General features: G+C 38.6%; 1 protein-coding gene across 1 annotated transcript in view; it reads right to left on the reverse strand.

The window, feature by feature from the left end:
* LOC115417244 (RNA-binding Raly-like protein) overlaps positions 1-21,723 on the reverse strand; it is a 40,613-nt gene that overhangs the window by 2,403 nt on the left and 16,487 nt on the right. The window contains exons 3-5 of the mRNA XM_030131265.1: positions 6,804-6,854; positions 1,633-1,802; positions 254-367 (exon numbers count right to left, since the gene is read on the reverse strand). Of these exons, the coding sequence (XP_029987125.1) occupies positions 254-367; positions 1,633-1,802; positions 6,804-6,854 (335 nt within the window). The remainder of the gene's footprint in view (positions 1-253; positions 368-1,632; positions 1,803-6,803; positions 6,855-21,723) is intronic.

Genomic DNA, 21,723 nt, shown 5'->3' on the forward strand with positions numbered 1-21,723 from the left:
GGAAATAATTCATTTGTCAGGTAACACAGGAGTGGCTCCAGCAGTGCAATGCATTCCCTCCTCTAGTTTCCCTGCAGCACAAAACCTGAATCAATTTGATTGGGGTTGTGAGTGCTAGAGCTAATCAAGCAGAAATCTCAAAGTGGCATTTCACTGGAGTCTATCTTAAAATGTTTTTGATGTGGAGATAGATTATCTATCATCTGATCTCACAGCTACCAGTCTCCACTGTCTCTGTGAATGAGTGTCTCACCTTTGTGGTCATTCCTCTGTGTGTCCATCCTGTCAAGACTGTCAAGCAGCCCATCGATTTGTGTCTTTATCAGAGTCAGCTCCTTTTTAATCACCTGCAACTCCTCCATGCCCACTGTAGGGACAGAAACGGTGAGAATGTAGTGGACAACAGAAAAAAAAAAAACCTTTGCATTTATCCATATTTTCCATCCATTGCAAAACATATGTGCAAGTAGTGAAACAAAATTAATGCCCGCTGTTGTTTCTGTACTAATGCTGTTAGAGGAATTCATATTAACTGTAATAGCTGTATACAAAGGCACATTTAGAGCACATAATTATATAACTGTAATCATAACACATCAAGTACCCAAAACATCAGAAGGACTACTCTAGGATGAACATTATTTAAACTACAAAACTTAGAAATTCTGTGATTTCAGTTAACTACCCACTGCTGATGAGCAACATTAGACAAATCATTTAACATCTGACAAAGATTAGATTGACTGATCCACACAAAGTCTGTAATACACACAACTTGGCCAATGACATGAAGCTCCAGCTTACGAAAGAGGATTATGGACACACTAAAGAATGTAAAAATATGATATTCTAAGAACTGAGTCATAATATTACGAGAATGAAGTTGTGGTATTTCGAGAAGAGAGGTAATAATGTAAGACTTAGAAAAGCCATGATATACAAGAATAAACTCATATGACTCAGTATGAGTGTGCTTTTCTGTTGACTGGCAGGTGAACCACACACCTCTGATTAGGGAGTGTGAACGTTCTTTTTTTTTTATCGTTTTTTGTTGGTGTAGTGTACTCCACATCAGCATTTCAAAGTTCCGAATGATTTCTGAAACGGGATGGTGTGCTGAGACACTTTCACCATGAAAAGCAGTTTTTTCTAAAGATGCTGATTTTTGGAAATATTAACCCTAGTGCTGATGTGCTTTATCATAGTAGAATCAATTAAATTCATTGGTGTAATCTGGTGGTAATTTTAAGTTTAATTTGTTTATCACAAATTCATAATGTATATTATGTTTTTTTTTATATTTTGCAAGCCTACTATTGCACTGTTCATATTATTTTACAGCGATAATGAATGGAAAAAAGATCTACTGACCCTTCTGTGAATGGCACAGTACATGTCCTTTTTCCATCCGCTGTATTTATTATAAGTATTTAATTATTCATGCTGAGGCTCATTGTTTTGTTTCCCAGCATTTAGGCAAACCATGCATTTCTACAGCCTCCAACACACAGCATCTTTTCTTGAGGCTCTTTGGATGAAAATTAAGACAGATATGTGTGCAGATATGTGTTGAACATCTGGAATATCTTCAGTGAAGTCAAATCTGAATTACTGCCAATTTATAATACTCACACTTGGCTGTGGTTGAACTGGTGGAGTGGGCTCTGGAGCTTTTGGAGTGGGTTCTGTCTCGACTGCGTCTGTGCCCAGAGGAATAGGAGGAGGAACGGGGCCGCTTGGCCAGACTGGGTCCCAGTGGAAGAGGAGATAAGGATGCCGGCACACGCTGGTAATCATAGACCCTAGAAATTCAGTAGATACAGTCTTAAATACCATGTCTGGAACTGTGTTCAAGCAGCAAGTTGTGGTTTTAATAGTTATCTGGGAAGCTGCTCAGAGACTTTATACAAGCAAGAGTAAGAGGGCTGTGCATGTGAATGGAGTTGAATGCAACATAATTAGCTAATGTATAACTACACATGGAGATAGCCGTAGAGAAGGTGATAATTCTGTGGGTAGTTTGAGCAGACTAATCATCTTTCCTACTATAATCATCTACCTCTCTACTCTATTTCTTCATGACAGAAGACAGCACAAAGCTCTTAAAACCATAAGCTGTGCACACATGAGATGAATGTTTAATACTGAGATCACTTTAACCATCATCCAGGTAGCACACTGTTGAAAAATATAGTAACATTCTCAATATATTGGAAAGACACAAGAAGAAAAAAGGCAGCTGTCCAAGTAACACATACATAGATATGGATATTTATAGTATTCTTTTGTCTTCTGTATTTCTTCTATCCCTATTTCATTTTCTCTCTGTTTGGCATTGCCTCCTCCCTGTGGACAGCTCCATGTCTCTATCTGTCACTGAATGTAATTGGTTCTGTCAGGGCCAATCAATAGCTCCCCACCAGGCTAGTAGTGGTGGTGACAGGGGGTGTATCACAGTCAAACTCTATAGTGGTTACAGAAATGACACCAGGTCTTTGTGCATGAGTGTCTATGTGCATGTTTCAAAGAGTAAGAGTTGATGTTGTGATTGAAACAGAAAGTCATTTGACTTCACTGACCCCTTGACCCAACGAAGCTACTGTCACAGTATCAAACCCAGCCTTTGATGTTTTTATTTTCTAACTTGTGTCTTTCCTGTGCCGCACAACAGGAACCTGCTGTAAACATGGTTTAAGTGAATCAAGCCAGTTTAAATGAACATATTTTAAGGTTATGTCAAATGTTTTGTGGTATAAATTAAATTAAACTATTCATCACTATTCAAAGCTGGTGCAAAACCTGGAATTGGGGATTGGTACTGGCAAAAAAATTTGACAAAAAAAGTGATACTATCATATTGTTTCGACAGATATTGTAATTGTGAGTCATGATGTTCTGGACCACACCCATGTCTGGTGCTTATGATTAGTTTGCCAAACCATCACTGTGACAACATAAGGCTTTGTTTTATCAGATGTTTTACCTTGGGAATACTTCAGTTGCAGTTTGGATAGTGTTTCATTTCTTTTTCATACCAAATGGCATTAAAAGAAGCACATTCTGATCACAAGTGGTCAAAATAATTTATAACGCATTACAATGCACTGCAGGAATGGCAAACCTTCTTAGCTGAATATAAACACAATCTGGATATATCTGGATGGAAGACAGTTTGAGCAAAGCCTAAATGGTTTCTGCAAAGCCAGTAGAGCTTCGCTGCTGTATATCACCAGCCAACAACAGGGATGCAAGCTGTCAGCTGCAAGGACTTGGAGTCAGGCAGTAATGTAGATTTACTGATCGAACCGTTAGCCAGTCGGCCTGGCATCCTGACGTTTTCTCTGTTGTTTTCCATTTTGCTATGTTTGCCGAGGCCTTCCTGCACTACACCAACTGTGTGCATAACATATTCACCGTCCACACTCAAACACACAGGCATCACAATGTCACGAAGGATGAAGTGTATTAGGCCACCATAAGTGTGTGAGATTAGAGGCTTTGAGCATTGTCCATGTGTTGAGACACAGAGACCAAAGACTTATGGGAGTTTAAACTCCTTTAGAGCAGTTTGCAGGGGCAGATAGACAATGTGTTGTTACACCGGCTTTGAAGTGTCATCTCAGAAAATAGAAGCTCAGACAATGAGAGACTGTAGACGAGTGAGGATTACAGGGAAAGTGTGTGAGTGTGTGTGAGGGAGAGTGTTTGTCTCTATGGATTAGACCCCACACAGAAAGCAGCTTTGTCAGCTCGAGCTGTTATCGGTGTGTTGAGAGACACTTTTCTTTCACGTTCACGAAAGAGGACAGCAGACAAAAACAGTCGCTTTTCTCTTCCCCACATGTTGACACACAAACATCCAACACAGAAACGAAAATGCTCACACATATAGTCCACACATCTACAGACACAAACAGAAACACAAAGTACCCATATAAATATACACTGATACGCACACACAAAGCTGTCAGTAGCGCTAGCCAACAGCATGCTGAATAATCATGCACTGTGCTAAAAACAAATTGAAAAGCAGTGGTGAGTGTTCCCCCCCTGAGCAAAGACAGAAAAATTCCTAGCAAGGCAACCAAAAAACAAAAAATGAAAGGAAAGATGACAGTTAATACTCTAAGCAACAGAGCATCGATATGTGTGAAGGAGAAAATAGAGTGAGATGTATATTCTATTTGTGAGTGCAGAGTGGACACATTTCAGACTGTCCTCACAATTTAAGTGGCTTTTTGAGGATTAACACTTAATTTTAGGGTTAGGGTTAGAGCAAAGGGTTTAAGAATGATTATGTATGTGTCCAGTATGTGTATGTGTCCAGTGGATATAAAAAGTCTACACACCCCTGTTTAGTGATGGAAGCCAAGGTGGATGCCAAGGTTTAGTGATGGAAATTAATGAGACCAAGATAAATCATTTCAAAACTTTTTCCACCATTAATGAGACCTAAAACCTGTACAAGTCATTTGAAAAACACACTGAAATCTTTTAAGAGAAAAACAAAAAAACACTTACATTAACCTGGTTGCATAAATATGCACACCCTTTAACTAATACTTTATTGCAGCACCTTTGGCTTTTTATTACTGCACTGGGTAGGAGTCTATCAGTGTGGCACATCTTCAAGTGGCCATATTTGCCCACTCTTCTTTATAAAAATGCTCCAAATCTGTCAGACTGCGAGGGCATCTCCTGTGCACAGCCCTCTTCAGATCACCCCACAGATGTTCGATCGGACTCAGGTCTGGACTGTGGCAGGGCCATTCAAAAACCTTCATCTTCTTCCAGTGAAGCCATTCTTTTGTTGATTTGGATGTGGGCTTTGGGTCACTGTCGTGCTAAAAGATGAAGTTCCTCTTCATGTTCATCTTTCTAGCAGAGGCCTGAAGGTTTTGCACCGACACTGACTAGTATTTGGAACTGTTCAGAATTCCCTCCCTCCACCCTCCCCAGTTCCAGCTGAAGAAAAACAGCCCCAAAGCATGATGCTGCCACCACAGTGCTTCACTGTAGGCATGGCGTTCTTTTGGTGATGAGCAGTGTTGTGTTTGAGCCAAATATACCTTTTGGAATTATGGCCAAAAAATTCAACCTTGGTTTCATCTGACCATAACACATATTCACACGTGTTTGGGAGATTTAAATGTGTTTTTAAAAAATGTATCCAGGCTTGGGTACTTTTCTCCGAAGGATAAGGCTTTGGTATTGCTCCCCTACCCCATACCCCAGACATGTGAGATTATTGTCTTATGTACTGTACAGTACTACATCGCAAGTATTTGCTAGAAATTGTTGCATCTCTTTCAATGTTTCTGTCGGCCTCTTGACAGCCTCCCTGACCAGTTTTCTTCTCATCTTTTCATCAGTTTTGGAAGGATGTCCAGTTCTTGTAATGTCACTGTTGGGCCATATTTTCTCCACTTTGGTGGAGGTGATGATGACTGTCTTCACTGTGTTCCATGGTATATTTAATGTCTTGGAAATTCTTTTGTAGCCTTCTCCTGACTGATTCCTTTGAACAATGAGATCCCTCTGATGCTTTGGAAGCTCTCTGCGGACCATGGCTTGTACTGTATGATGTGATTACAAAAATGTCAGGAAAAGCCTATTAAAACAGTTCAACTTAATTTGGGCTTAATGAGAGGCACTTAAAATGGTGGCAGGTGTGTGCTGACTACCATTTAACATGAGTTTAAATGTGATTGGTTTATTCTGAACACAGCAGCATCCCCAGTTATAAGAGGGTGTGCATATTTGTGCAACCACATTATCTCAGTTGTTTATTTTTTACTTCACCTCCCTAAAAGACTTCAGTTTGTTTTTCAATTGAGTTGTAGAGGCTATAGGTTACAATAATGGTGGAAAAAGTTTTGAAATGATTTATCTTGGTCTAATTTTTTTTTTACATCACAAACACCTGGCATTTTAACAAGGGTGTGTAGGCTTTTTATATCAACTGTATGTGTGTGTGTGTGTGTGTGTGTGTATATGTGTGTGTGTGTGTGTGTATGTACTGATGGTATTAGGTCCAACAATTTTGTGGCGACTAAAATGTTGGATCCCATAACATAAATCTTTCAATTTCATGGTGAAGACTTTCCTTAAAGCAAAGGTTAGGATGAGAGAAAATCTCATGGAAAAGAATGTAAGTCCCCACAAATAATGGGGACAACAGTGAGTGTGTTTGTGTTTGGAATGTGACAACCTTTTTTATTCAGATATGCTGAGCTCAGTGTTTGTAAGTGAAGCCTGGGAGTGGAAGGTCCCTGAACAATTTCAATAGAGGACCACTTTGAAGGGAGGTCTATACAACTACATCAGTTACACAACTGCAACACTTACCCTTAAAATGCACAGCAATCTACTGTGCATCACTTTTAGTTAGTCATAATGAATGACATTTAGTTAAAATACAGTTAACTACTAGAGAAGAGCTCTAGCTTTGATTGCAGTCCTGTATTCATTATAAAAATGACAAGAGTGGCTTTGAAGATAGATTCTTGACTCTTTACTTCAACGGGTAACAATGAATGTAAAGTGTACAATATTATGGCTGAAACAATGTGAAATGAACTGAATATTTTGTCAAGCGATCACTGGATATTTTTCACAGCTGAACATCTACTGCATGTATTTTTGTGTGCCTTGCTGTCGAGCCTGAGAGAAGACAGGATGACTGGCAGGTGTGTGGGAGAATGCAAGGATAAAAACTGCTTGTGCCTCTTCTTTTTGCCTCATGTGACACACAGACAAGCAATAAGGTGTGTGAGCTGCCAAGTGTAGCTTTCTGATGATACCTGTCATAGTAATCGTCGTGATAGCTGTCGTAGTCCAGGTCATACTCAGATCTGTGGGCGAGAAAGGGAAAAAGACAGAGGCACTGGTTAGTAAAGTATTTGTCAAACCCCTATGTACTTTTACTGAGATGTTATCACAAAATTTCACTCTGCTGACAGAAATCGGTGTGTCAATGTGTAAGTGTGTGTAGAGTCTCAACAGAGTTATACGGTAGAATCTTTTCATCTGGAAAGAATACGGTGTTCATGATCTCCAGCCAGCTGGAAAAATACATTGGATTTGTTCTGCTGCAGCATCCAAGGTGGAAAATCCAAACGAATTGCACTCTGTACCAACCAGTGAACACCCCCATGGTTAAGCTTGGTGAGGCAAGCTGTGAGTTATGTGTGTATGAGAGAGTCAGAGGTAGGTGAGTGATGTGACGGTGAGTGAACTTATATGGGCTGCTCACCGGTGTGCACCTGCAGAACAGACTAGAGGAAGTGGAGGAGAGAAAAGTGACACTAAGCTGGAGCGAGATCACATTCTGGTGTGTCAGACCTCAGCATTCCTCCCTAATCCCTGCACAAAGTCGCTAATAATCCCTCCATGTTGTTCACCCTCCCTCTGTCTCCATTTGTCTCTCTCGCTGACTCACTCTCTCTGTCAGCCTTTGTCATTCTTTCATTTATGTGTCATGGTTTCCTTTTTTTAAAGAACTGACCTCACTCTCTTTATTTTTCTCTCATGGTCTCTCTGTTTAATTGGAATCTCTTTAAATCAATTTGAGGGCTTTACTAATCATATTTATTGGATGATATGCATGAGGATTGGAAGTGTATGTTTTCTATCATACGTAGTTATTTATTCAAATGCATGCACACGCACACACACACACACACACACACACCTACACACACACACACACACACACACACACACACACACATCAGTGTAAGTCCTGCTTGAATATCTATTTTCTCACATATTTCTTCAATATTCATACTGGCTGTGATATATAATAGATAAAGCAAACAAAAGCAAAACAAATGTTAAATAGAAAACAGTATTCCCAAGTAACATTGACATTTATTACTCTGCATCAACTTACAGTCTACTTTTCTTACACGTGTACTTTTAAATTACTATATTATAGCCCTAAAAACACCTTTACATTAGACGAACACGCATAAAACGCAACAAAATATGTGCCATTAACAAGTCTTTGTGCATATTCATGTTCATGTATCAGCACATGTTTAGACTACATTTTAGTAACTCAGTTTCCCAGATTCTGGAGGTATAAAAAGTGACAAGCCATCTGTTTGTCACTGATGATGATTCTCCATGTTTTAGTCATCCAGTTCATCACAATCCAAAATACTTCTTAGTACTGTATGTTTAGATAAACAGCAGGCATCCTTCCCACTGATGGAATTGTGTGCAGTTTTATCTTTTTTAAGCCTACAAGTGCTTATGAGTGGGTTCTGTGGAAGTGAAGTGTGGATTTGTTTTGGAGTGGACCTTAATCATGTCTCCTCCAGTTTTACTCTCACTCACTTCTGTCTCAAACCATTTGGATTTTAGAGCTCAGGAGACTGTAAACAACAAAATAATTTATAATTGTTGTATCTGAGCTGCACACCACTATTTCCCAAGTATGATTTAAAGACAACATTCTATTATCCCATTAAAAATAGACTGGGTCTAGAAGTTGTTACATCTGATTTTGTCAAACCAATTGAAACATCTCATTTTTATTCACCTAAAACACACTGGTAAAGTGGAAAGTCCTCTTTTCATTCTTTAGTGGTTTGTGTCACAGAGATGCAGAAAGACAGGGGAAATAGCTACAGTTATTCACACAAATCCTCTTTTTATTACAGTTTGAGTTTCAGGAACAGGAAAACAACCTAAATGCAGACTAAGAAGCTTGCAGGCAGACAGGGTGTAGTGATTTTATTAATGTGTGCACAAAGCAAAGGCTTACAGGCAGGCAGGTTGGCAGAAAGTCATAGACTTCAAGGGATCAGAAGGCCAGAAAACAAGAAAAATCCAAAATCCATATTTAACACAAGGAAGACACGAGGAAGCAGGATTGTGATTAGACCCAGGAATATGCACATTACAATGTGGCATAAGACAAAGAGAAGGTGAATAATGGAACAGGTTGGTATGAGAGGACGGTGGGACATGGACAAGAACCACAGGGGAATCAATGTGAGGCCAGGAAGAGGGTAAAGAAAGGGAACGCTACAGGTATGATTACTAGAACAGGAAGGGGTTCCTGGGGCTGTTGCTGTTCAGTCATTGCTCATTATAATGTATTAAATGAGCCTGTTCTCAGTGCCAAGTCACCACATACTGCTGCTTGGCCATGACCCTTTGGTGTCTGTTTTCAAAGCCCAGGGTGTCTCTATAATGTCCATTTTCAACACACAGAATACCAGAGAGAAATTAATAACATGAGGAGGGTAATGCTGTTCAGTAGCAAAAGTTACCATAAATGGAGATGGTTAGGGTTGTTATGAAAACATGCAAGAGTTTGTGGACTTTTACTTAGAAAGCTTAATGTCTCATTTAATGCTATTGGTGTGTTTACTCTTTGTCTTTTTTATTTGAGCCCTTTCCTTAATCTTTTTCAGTATACATAACCAAACCATGGCATTGTGTATTTGTAAGATTACCTTAATGGTAAAAAAAAAAAGGTACCTTGTGCACATTAATAATGACTCTCTAATGGTACGTGTGTGTACAATGTAAGTGTGACGCTCTGACCAAGGGTACCAAGTATTAGCATGGGACGACTTGGGGTTGAGAATGTGTAGATTAAATCATCTGCCTTTGTAAAAAACTGTGGACTGTTGAAGTAAGTGAACACGCCACACTTCACCCCCCATGATGCTGGTCACAAAAACACAAAAGTTCATCTTTAGAATCAGTATTTGTTTTGTATGTTCTAGGAGTTTTAGTTAAGGGTAAAAATAACTGTGGTCCACATTCAGACATAGTAGCTGACCGTATTGCACATTAGGACAGAAATAAGTATAAGTGTATTCTGAGCCACTGTGAAAATATGATAGTAAAACATACTCGGAGGTCCTGCCCCTTCAAGTGCACCCCATGGGACCTAACATCGGAAAAATATGAACAATGGTCAATGGCGACAGACAAATATATGTATTCTTTTTGAAATATGACACCATTGACACATATGATATTTATCAAGATAAATTATACATTTCCAGGCCAAAAAAGGCATAATTTCTTCAAAAAATAGTAAAGAACCATTTAATTTTGTGTTCAAATGTGACATGGTCATTGTCTTAGCACATTTTACTGTAATTTCTAAAAGTGCGATGAAAAAGTATTAAAAGAGACAAAAGTCACTATAGCGTCTTCATGTTGAAGCTGCAGTGCTATCTTCAGTGATTCTAAACAGACTGAAGAACAAAAAGTTGCAACTTCACCTCCATGACTTTCAGGTGCATATTCTTTCTATTTGTGTATTTTCACAGTCTGATACTTCAACAGTTTTACCACAGACTGTGACTTTCTTCACTTGTAAAATTATCTTTTAAAGGAGTGATATTTTGCTTTTTTTTTTTAAATGGAATTATGCATTTTAAAACATTTCCCTGTGGTCTACATAAACTGTAAATGCTATGCTTGGGTCTGAATTCTTAATTAATTCAACTCCACAGGTCCATCTTCAACCCTATTTCTGAGTCATGACACGAGACAGGTTGTTTTGAGCGCTGGCCCTTTAAATGCAAATGAGCCACTTCACACCCATGCTGCTCTGTCCAGTTCAGCCACTTGTGTTCGTTAATACAACCAACAACTGAACATTTTAGGTAATCGGCTCGAAGTTTGGACATATTTTCAGTATGGACTACAACCGCTGCTGCTGACAAACAATTACGGCGTACTGGGAGAAATGTTCATCGGAAGTCTTGACCTTATATGTGCAAATGTCGTGACGTAACTAGTTATAGACGTAACAAATTAAGCAGGAATTAAAACAGGTTGTAGAAATCCACTCGATTTTTTCCAAAATGAATATAAAGATACCTTTGCAGCACCTGGAGCGTTCAAATTCAAACTTTTTGAACTATTAGGGTCCAAATACACAAATAAATGTACCAAAGACTAATAAAAGTGGGTTTAACAAAATATGACCCTTTTAAATTGACAAACATCATATGCAAATACCATCATTACATAAAGGGGATAAAAACTTAACTTGCCTTTCAACACTCATGGTAATATTACTTTTTGTCTTACATCAGGTTACATGGGGCAGGACTGGTTTTCTAGAGATAATTCATTCTTTAGTAATTAAAACCCAGCAGTTATTGTTTTCAGGTAATTCTACACTGATACAAATGTAATTTTGAATATTCAAGTCAATTTATGACATTAGATCCCCATGAATTTTACGCACTGAATCTTTAAAATCTTTTGTATGTGCTTGTAAATTTCAATTCTAATTGTTTTCTTGTTCTACTTCTTTGTCACATTAATCTATTTCTTTTGATTTTTATTGATTTAAATTACCCTCAAAGCAGTTTTTTCTCCTAGTTAGCCTCTTACTAATTATGAAGAAGTGCTTCACCATTTTACTGTTTTACAGTTAAATGCTCCTAATATCCACTCAATATTGAACAATACATATTTAGTAGTTCATTTTGTTACAATGGCCAGGTCACCGCAAAGTGTCAACATGGTTAAGTGTTAATTTGACATAAACAGGTATTTTAAAAAGACAAATTAATGACAGGCAAGCACAGCCTATTTAGACTGTAATTACATCAAAAGCGAGCAGGAAACGGGCTGACTGTTTGTGTGTGTGAGAGAGAGATAGAGAGAAAGAGATGGACAGCAGGGTCGCTAAAGGCTAATTAATTTCTTTTCATAATTTCTCAAGTGCCAAAGCAATCCATTAGACACGGCTGGCTATAAATCATTTCAGTCCCTGTGAGTGTGTGCCTGCCTATGTGAGTGTTTTAGGCAAAGATGGCTTTTTGTGGACATCCCAGAGAGTCAGGTTGGAAAATCATGCGTTGAACAGCGGCATAGCCCGTGTGCAAATCTTGAAGCCTCACATGAGATGAATCATATAGACATAGTTCAATTGACTTAAAACAGTGACAGGTGCAATTTAAATCCGACTGACGATGAATCAAAGTGACATTTAATGTGAGTTTCTTGTTTTGTTGACGGCGGTGAAATATTTAGCCTAGAGATAAACGATCGCTGCTTTGGTCTTTTGTCCTGCACTTCTTAATTACTTTCACAACACTGTCACCAGTTCTTTGTGTTTCTTTACAGCAGTCAAAGAGGTATTCTGCTTCTGGGGTCTGTTGGCTCAACAATGAATTCCTTTACCCATTCAGATGATTGACACTTTTTGGAGGACTGTAATGAAGGAATCCAAGAAAACCAGATGCAGTCTTCAACATCCCATCCCTTTTAACGGTTGTTTGAATTCAGTATGAAGTAATGACAAAATGTGGATAACAAATAGTCTTTCTTCTGATGCAGTCTTTTGTGTCTTCATGCCTAGACACTGTAGCTCATCTTCTAACAAAAACAAAGCACAAAATCCACATTACTACTATTGAATTCTCTCCATTATACAGTCGTGGAAAAAATTATTAGACCACCCCCTGTTTTCTTCAGTTTCTTGTTCATTTTAATGCCTGGTACAACTAAAGGTACATTTGTTTGGACAAATATAACGATAACAACAAAAATAGCTCATAAGAGTTTAATTTCAGACCTGATATCTATCTATTTTCCATGTTTTCTTGATAATAACCAAAATCACTTAAATTCTTACATCAATAGCTATGGCATTGTACTGCCAAAAACAGTGCTTTTAGGCATTCCATGTTTTCTTTTCTGTCTGTTTTAGTCACATGATACACACAGGAGTTAGTACTTGTTTGCATAACCATTGTTTTTGATGACTTTTGATGGTCTAATGATTTTTTCTGTGACTGTGTAATAGTGAACCTGATGATGTATTTAATAAAACAGCTTCTATAAACCAAAGTGGTTGTATTTAGTGTGACCTCCCTTTGCATTTAACATGTCTTTATCCCTTTTGTTCAGATAATGTGACATTTATTGTATTAATTTTCTGATGTTTTATACCAGGCTTCATTCAACACATGTCAGATGTTTCTGTTTCTTTTCTCTTATCATGGGGTCAGGGGTCACACTAAATAATGACTTTAACCTTTTCCAGCTTTTCACATATTTCCTGTACTTTCTTGTTGTATCTGAGGAAAAGAGAATGAGAAAATAATATGAATGCTCATTTCAATCCTCCAAAAACAACAAAGCTAAAGGGGGCCTAAGACCTTTGCACAGTGTCGTACATAAACATAAAGTATGGAAAGAAATATTTAAAGATTGTTATTGCTGAAGAACAATATTTCTCTTTCTCTGAATCAAGGGTTGCCTGATGGTTCTTATTGGGACACATTGGTTGCTTTGAAAAGTTAAACCAAAGTTGCTATTTAGTGAAACTCCACTTTCTGATCCAGAAGACAAAAAGTGCTTAAATTTCAGACTTTGCTAAAACATTACTCATGTTAAAGCTGATCTGATGGAAAAGTTAAGTAGATAAATAATAGAAATCTCCTATTTCTTTATGCAAAAGGCACTTTGATAGTAAGTAAAAGTCAGAGGATGTTGTTACATTAGGTGTTCTGCATCCTGGAGATCTTAATTATATTGACTTAGTTTTGTAAACTGGAATTACAGCCCTTTGGGTGAATGCTACTAGTCATTTTACATACAGTGTACATACTATGACTGTCAGCATTCATCTAATAAACTGTATAGTGTGAAGTCTTAGACAGAATTTAATAAAAGTGAATATTATGAAATGTTACTTTATTAACATGTGAAATGCATTGTCATCACTTTCATACTCTTTCTACAGATGAGTTCAGTGATAGATAAATAATTAAACAAACAGTGCAATACCATGTTATAACATTATGATATTAAAGAGAAATCGACCTTTGACCTGATGGATAACAAATGCCATGAGTGTCATTATATAATACTGTTGAGTTAAAATTTGCAGCAAATTTGGAAATGTTACCCTTTGGATAGAAAATGTCATCACTATTTTGATGATACTTTCACATTTTGTGTGATAGTTTTTCATAAGTGGCCTATGAGTTACATGTGTTTTTTCTGGATCAATCACCATCTGTGGCCACCCAGTTCTAAGCAATTCATCCTTGAGTTAATGTGAACATTTGTGTCAAATTTGAAGAAATCAAATTAACCCTGAGATATTACAGTAATAAGAATCACATGATGAATAACAGAATATCATGAAAAACAGATGCATGCAATGCATGCTCCTAAAGGAGTTTAACTCTCTTTGTATTTGCAATTAGACTGATACAACATAAGCATAGATGGGATTATGGACAAAATAAGAACATCATCCATATCCTATGTGCTTACTTCATTCTTTCATCCCAACAATAACCTGTAAACCTGAGTTGTGCAGATCACTTGAATGGGATATTTATTAATGATTCTTTTTAAATATGTTCTTATACTCAAAGTGATGACAGTGGTGAGAAATAATCGGTCAGAGCCCATTAAGGAGGAATATTGCTTCTCTAAAAATATTTAATATATTTGCTGGAGCAGTAGTAAACCCTGTAACTAAAACATATCTGAGTGAATTATAGAGTGTGAAAATATAACAAATATACAAGATACTGGAAGAAATCCCACACCTGCACAATGAGACTGACAATTTTATGCGTTAAAGAAGAAAATAGATTACTGTATGTAAAACTGTGCCGAGGGATTTCTTCATGGTCTGCCAAAAAAATGAAAAACTACATTAGTGTTCATGGATTGAAGTGTATACAGTAGAAAGAGAAGAAAGAGCAGCCACATTATGTTAAGGGTGAGTGTGATCAAAATGAGAGACGAGGAGCTTTGATTGGGGGAGGGGGGGGGGTGGCACCAGCAGCTCGCTCTTCCCCTCAGACACTCTCTGAGGAGAGACACTGTACTAATCTACTTTCTCTTCCCCTTTCATTTAATAACCGTCGCTGTTCTTCTCTCCATTTCACTCATATTTCTCCTCTGTCTTGTTTTCTCTCTCCTTTTTTAAACACTCTTGAGTGACACTTCATATACACACATATTCAGTACACAGCGGCAGCAGATATAGTATGTCAAACATAAAGACAATTACAGGGAACAAAACTGTTTTATAGTCCCAAATTGATTCAGAACTACTATGCTAAAAGTACACCATTGAAGCCCAAAATGTGTCTGTACAAACATAGGGCACAACTGCAGACACACATCCTGAGGGGGACCTAACACTTGACAAAAAGCATCTTCATTATTTTCAAAGAACCGTTCAGCAATCACACACTCTGCTGATTTTATCAATAGCACACAAAGAACAGCCGCTGATCAATAACACACTGCTTTGTAATGTGCTCCCTGACATCCATCACTGCTTGGCCCACTGGTCTGTGTGATTTGGATACTGTATGTATACTGGCTGGCACTGATATACAGCTACAGGCCAAAGCATGAGGGCTGCTAGAGTAATGACAACTGTAAGAGCTCATAAATTCATATCCTACATGAATCAAGGTTAAATTATGGTCTGAGGGCAATTTATTCAGTCTGAGAAATAGAGTCTCATAGATAAGGGTTATGTGTCAGATTGCACTTACCCTCCCTCTCCTGAGCTTAAGTAGCCCTGAATGGCTGACAGCCCTTTAGGTTTGATTGCAGCTACGATGTCAGAAAGAGCAACAGAAGTGCCCTGTATTGATAGAGAGGAGCTGGGGACCGCTGGTGCATCAATAAGATATTGAACAGAAGCCAAGACTACGGCTGGAGCATAACACACAGTACACATCAAACTACAAGCATGTATCAGGGAGCAATGAACAGTGTCCCATGAGACTCTATTTACCATTTATCCTTGAGCTTGCATCATTTTGTCCCACTAAGACTCATGTCCCATTCAGCAGTAACCTCACTCTCAAATGACAGGAAGGGACAGATCCACCTTAGTAACACCGTCATATAAAATGCTGATAAAATAGTAGGGGGACAGACATGGATGGGCGGAGCTTTTGCAAAGACAAGGAGGTTAGAAACACAGAGAGTAATGAGTCAGATTCTCCTACAGCTGTCAGGGTGTGGACATTCCTGGCTGATACATCAGGCTTGTAGGATCAGCCTGGCAGGGACGAGCCACGGCATTGCACACTATGGTTTGGGTTCGATTAACTAACCAGCCAAAGAATGTTGGAGTTGGAAATAATGAGTGACTGGCATGAATCAGTCTGCCTTTTTAGCAGCATTAGCACAGAGTGGTGGCAAGTCATGGAAAACTGACAACTTCACTGACACAACAGACTAATGAGAATGTTTTACCTCAAGTGACTCTGACTATATTTGCATGCACAGAATATGAATGGATGTTTGTCTGTATTCTGAAACAAATTTCTAATAAGCTGTTTACATGGCTAATTAAAATGAAAATTCAGCTAATATTTGTCTTTGCATACAGCACTGTATATCCCAATATTTTTTTTATTTTCACTTGTTTCTCTTCCACTGTGGGAACTACGGATCCCTCTGTCCTTCGCTCAAACACCGTCTTGAAGGTCAGCTTTTCAATATTTGCTCATATCCAAAAATCTGTTGATATCATCTTCCATAAAGTACAAAAGATGGTGTGTTTCTCCCTCTGACAAGAAATGTGAATTTGAAGAACAGCATGTTTACCAGAGAGCATCTTTGTCTCTATGCCAGCTGAGCATAAACCAGTCTCTCCAGGATTTCGCAGGATTTTTTTTTTTTTTTTTTATTGTTGCGGCCTAAAATGCCTGATTTTGCAGCAGCTTTTCCAAAAAATTGCGGTGACAGTTGCAATGATTTGAGGCTGCTTTTATTAAAGTCACAGGAACATGGGCATTTGCAAATTACCTAGAACAGTCTTTTTTGAGTTTTTAGCCTTAAAAAGCACCAGGAAGCAATGATTTTAAACAAAACAGGCTTAGTTCATTCATTCATTTCCTTGTTTTGAGCAGCCAATGAGAGCGGAGCGTCATGGAACGCCAGCCAATGAGAACGCAGTGTCACAGAATGCCAGCCAATGAGAGCGCAGCGTCACGGAACGTCAGCCAATGAGAGTGCAGCGTCACAGAATGTCAGCCAATGAGAGTGCAGCATCACAGAACATCAACCAATCAGAGTGTAGTGTCACAGAATGTCAGCCAATGAGAGTGCAGCGTCAGAGAACGTCAACCAATCAGTGTGCAGCGTTACAGAACGGCAGCAAATGAGAGCAGTGTCACAGAACATCAGCCAATGAGAACGTAGCGTCACAGAACGTCAACCAATTAGAGCGCAGCATCACAGAACGCCAGCCAATGAGAGCACAGAATCACAGAACATCAGCTAATGCAAGCACAGCATCACAAAACACCAGCCAGTCAGAGCACAGCATCACAGAATGCCAGCCAGTGAGCCATGTGTACAAGGAACTAATATCAGAGCAAATACATTAATAAAGATGATCAAGACAGAAAAACAGTTGCCATGTACACTAGTAATAACAAAATAAATTCAATATGTACTGCTCAAAAAGGAGTGGGAAGAAGAAAACTTATTAAATCCCACCCCCATCTCACATTTATACAACACATGACTTTTGCTTCCTTAGTGATACAGTAGTACATTTAGGGTTAGGGTTAGATGGGTTACATGTACACACATACACACACACACACACACATACACACATACACACACACATAGACAGGCACACAGGTCAGCCAAACTTGGGTTGCTTTCTATCTAACACATAAGAGTAAACATTAATATTAACACCAAGTTTAACGACTATTTTCATTGTGAGCTCGTTTTTTAACTCCACACACAGACTTGCGCTCGCACTCCCTCACGCACACACACACGCACGCGCGCGCACACATGCACAATACACAGAAAGGAAAGCATGCCTCCACAGGTTCTCTCTTCTTCTCTTCTATTGCCTTATAGAGTAGACCTGTGCTAACCTTGACCCTTTCAGCTCCTGCTATTGTTCTGGATCCAACAGCCTCTGTCATTGGGACTTGTCTCGTCTTTCCTCTTCCAGTTTCAGCCGTTCTCCTTGCGGGTTTGGCGGTTGAAAAGTGTCTGTGGAGCGGCCACTTTCGTTTGTGTTCCACCACAATATTGCAGGCAGTGCAGAACAGTATACTTCTGCTTTTGTGTAACACATCTGGAAACTGACTTGCAGGAACTTTGGCAGTGATATTTGTCGGTAAATATGAGTGTTTTGAATCGCACATGTCTTCATCTTCTCAACTGTTGACAAGGAAGTGAATGTGATGATGTACATGTCACATAGACAGGGGTGGGCAAAAGGGGGTTAAGGTGATTAGTCAAATTTGCGGAAAATTCGCAGTGACTGGACAAAATTGAAGCGCCGCACAGAATTTGCGGTGATTGGTTGAATTTGTGTTAATCGTTGACATTGCAACATCACAAATTCCTGGAGGCATATTCTGAATGCACTGTATACATGTGCAAAGAATTCTTGTAAAGCCAAAAAATATCAGCATATCCAACATGTCTTAGTTGGAAAATGTTTAAAAAAAAAAAAAAAAAAGCCCTATTTAGGGAACGTAATTTGAATATTACTGTGCCTGTAGTCACAGCCATTGTAGTCAATTTTTGTTTACTTAAGTGTGATTAAACAGCAGTAGAAGATTTTCAAAAGAAGCTCTAAAATGCAAAAAAAAATTAACATAAATAAGCTGAACATTTCACTGAAAACAAACACAGTGGAGGTGTACAAAGTGTACAATAGACAAGACCAACAAACTAACAATGGCATCGGTCTGTTTAAATAAAAGATTAACTTAATCTACTTTCCAAATCAGATAGAATTACAAGTGTTGTCTCAGATTAGGAACCAAAAAGCTTTTAAATTAATTGCTCATTTAGCACTCTCACAGGGCAGGACCTACATAAATGACTAATCCCATATATGTTTTGCTGCCTTAGTTAAAGCCTTTCCCAGTCCAGTGTATTCAGGTGCTACATACGGTGATTGAAGATGTTTTCAACTAGACGGCATAGCATTATATGTGTGTCTGTGTGTGTTTTAATGCATGTACAGTATGCACGGGTAGGTATGTCTGCACATGACTTGCCCTCATGATGCATGTATATGTAAATGTAAATGTGTTGCATCAACAGTGTAGTTGAATTCTCCTGGAGGCAGAGTGTTTGGAGTGGGATGAGTCTAATTCTTCCACATGGATTCAGACCATCTGCACACAGCTCAAATAACAACAATATAAGCAAATAATTATCAGTTAATAACTTTCTAAAGGTCTCTTGGAGTGAATTCTGCTTCCTCAGAGTTGTTTGTATCACAGAGTAGTGAGAGGGGGTGTTAACACGTTGTCTGCCTGTAACTGAAGCAGTGCATGCTCCTCTTCATATTTGTGTGGCTTCTCTCCAGGAGGCCCGGCTGCTTCAGTTCTGTGGCATTCATCAAAGGCTCAACCTCTCGCTGGGAGCAGTAATTGGAAAATTCAGAGATCAGGATATTTAGTGCTAATTAGTTGCATTACACAGCAGTAAGGTGACAACTGACATACAGGGCACTCAGAGGGCCCTCTCATCCACCATTTACCATAAAGAGCACGGGGGAAGCATAGATATCAAGACACTGCTTCTAACAAGGGTGACTCTCTGCATCAGAATAGATTTAGAGCGCAAAGTTAAAAAGGTTACTCTAGCTGCCTGGAGTAATTAATCCCTCCAGCCTTTTCAACTCTGTCAAGCCCCTGCATGGTTTTCATGTCTTGAACTATGCTGTTGTCCTGAAATTACTGAAGAATTAAAAGCTAAAAGTCATTTCAGCTCCAGTGCATGAAGGGCAAAGAAGCAGCATGCTTCCACAGAGCTAAAATTAACTTCTTTGCTCACTACCAAAAGAAGTTAAAAAAAAAAGGAAAAAAAAAAAAAAAGAAGACAATGTCATATAAATATCAAAGCTGTGTGAGTGTCTTACAGTACTTTGTTATCCAGCAGGGGACACAACAAACCCAGCTCACCCTTTGAACATTTAGGGAGACATGTAGGGCAAATAATAAGCTGTCATTTAGAAAGGCTCTCACAAGAGCCGTCTGTGGTTTTAACTGTGATCGACAGGACTGGCATTTGCTGAGTCAACCTCACACTGCACTAACTAATCCTCACTGGACCAAACTTTAACCTCAGCTAACATCTGCCCTGCTCAGTCAACAGCATCCCAGTACCTACTCACTATTTTCCAAATTTATACTGAACCTGAGAGGAGCACCGAAATGTACAGAACCAGAAGTCATTATGGGATACAGCATACAGCACAACTGAAGGTTCTAATTCTATAGTTGCAACAATAAATAAGGACAGTATAAACCTATACAGTGGGAAGAAAATGTATGTGAACCCTTTAAAATGTTCTAGTTTTCTGTATGAATTGCTGAGAAAATGTGATCTGAGCTACATCCAAGTCACAAGTACAGACTTACACAATACACATACACACTAACAATTTTAATATTTCATATATTTATTGAACACAGGTCTAAAAACACTGGATATTGGCCATCGTGTTTGCCAATTCCTGAGTCCATTTAGCTTTGTTTGGAGTCATTTGCCTGTGGGTTCACTTCTTTCCTCCAGAAGCACAGTTAGCCTTTAAAAGCTGTGTTCAGTAATAGACTTCAGTATTATAATAATTTGTTTTGTATGAGTTAAGGAACATTTTCACTGTGTGCACTAGTGACTCAGATGCAGATCAGATCACATTTTATGACCAATTCATGCAGAATACTATGGATTTTCACAGAGTTGACATACTTTTTCTTTCTGCTGAATATATACACAATAAAAAGATTAAATTTAAAAGAAGTTAAAATGTGAGTTCATTGTAAATTTAGAAGCAACTGCATTGATCAACAGTACTATTGTCTTGATCCCCAAAAAACAGGCTTAAATTCCCCCCCAGTTTTGAGAATTTCAGCTCCTTTTCCCCCTATTTCCTTTCCTTTTAATTAATTAATTTTTTTTTTTAAATCTATCTCTGTCATGAATCTGGGGACCAGCATTTGTAGAAAGTCCAACCCCTTTTGTTTGCCTTTTACAAACCAAGGAGAAATGTGTTTTTTATTTGTATTTATTTAGGTAGTATTGGTATTTTATGTAGTAATTCACTCATCATGGAGAGGGTTAAGATACATTAGTAAACTTTAAACCACTGTGCAGTTGTGTGAGTGTGTCTGAAGAGCATTCATCAGTAGTTGTCTGGGTGGAACTTGTGTGTCAACCTGCAGGAAGTCAGGTGTGTGTGTGTGGAAGGTCAAAGGTTGACAAATGTGCAGCCTGTTTTTGCTGACACATTAATTATCACGTCTTTGTCAGCAGAGAGCATATTTGGCAGAGGGCAGAGGTTATTATTCAGGCAGAAATGCCAAAATTTCACCCATGATGGGGCGGATGAAGGAGGTCGGTAGGTGAAAAACCTGTGAATAATGTAATACTTTAATGTGTAACATGAAATATACATAATGAGAGGCTGTGAGGATTTGGGGATGAGTGTGGAGGATGTGGGGAGTCTGGAAGGTATATAAATGCAGATATTATAGCAGGGGTGTCCAATCCTGGTCCTTGACGGCCGGTATCGTGCATGTTTTAGATGTATTCCTCTTCCAACAGACCTGATTCAAATGATAAACCTGTCATCAAGCTCTGTAGAAGCCTGATAACAACCATCAGGTGTGCTGGAAGAAATATAAGAAATAAGAAATATCTTAAACATGCAGGATACCGGCCCTCAAGGACCAGGATTGG

This window comes from Sphaeramia orbicularis, chromosome 3 (assembly GCF_902148855.1).
Source record: "Sphaeramia orbicularis chromosome 3, fSphaOr1.1, whole genome shotgun sequence".
Classification (NCBI taxonomy): domain Eukaryota; kingdom Metazoa; phylum Chordata; class Actinopteri; order Kurtiformes; family Apogonidae; genus Sphaeramia; species Sphaeramia orbicularis.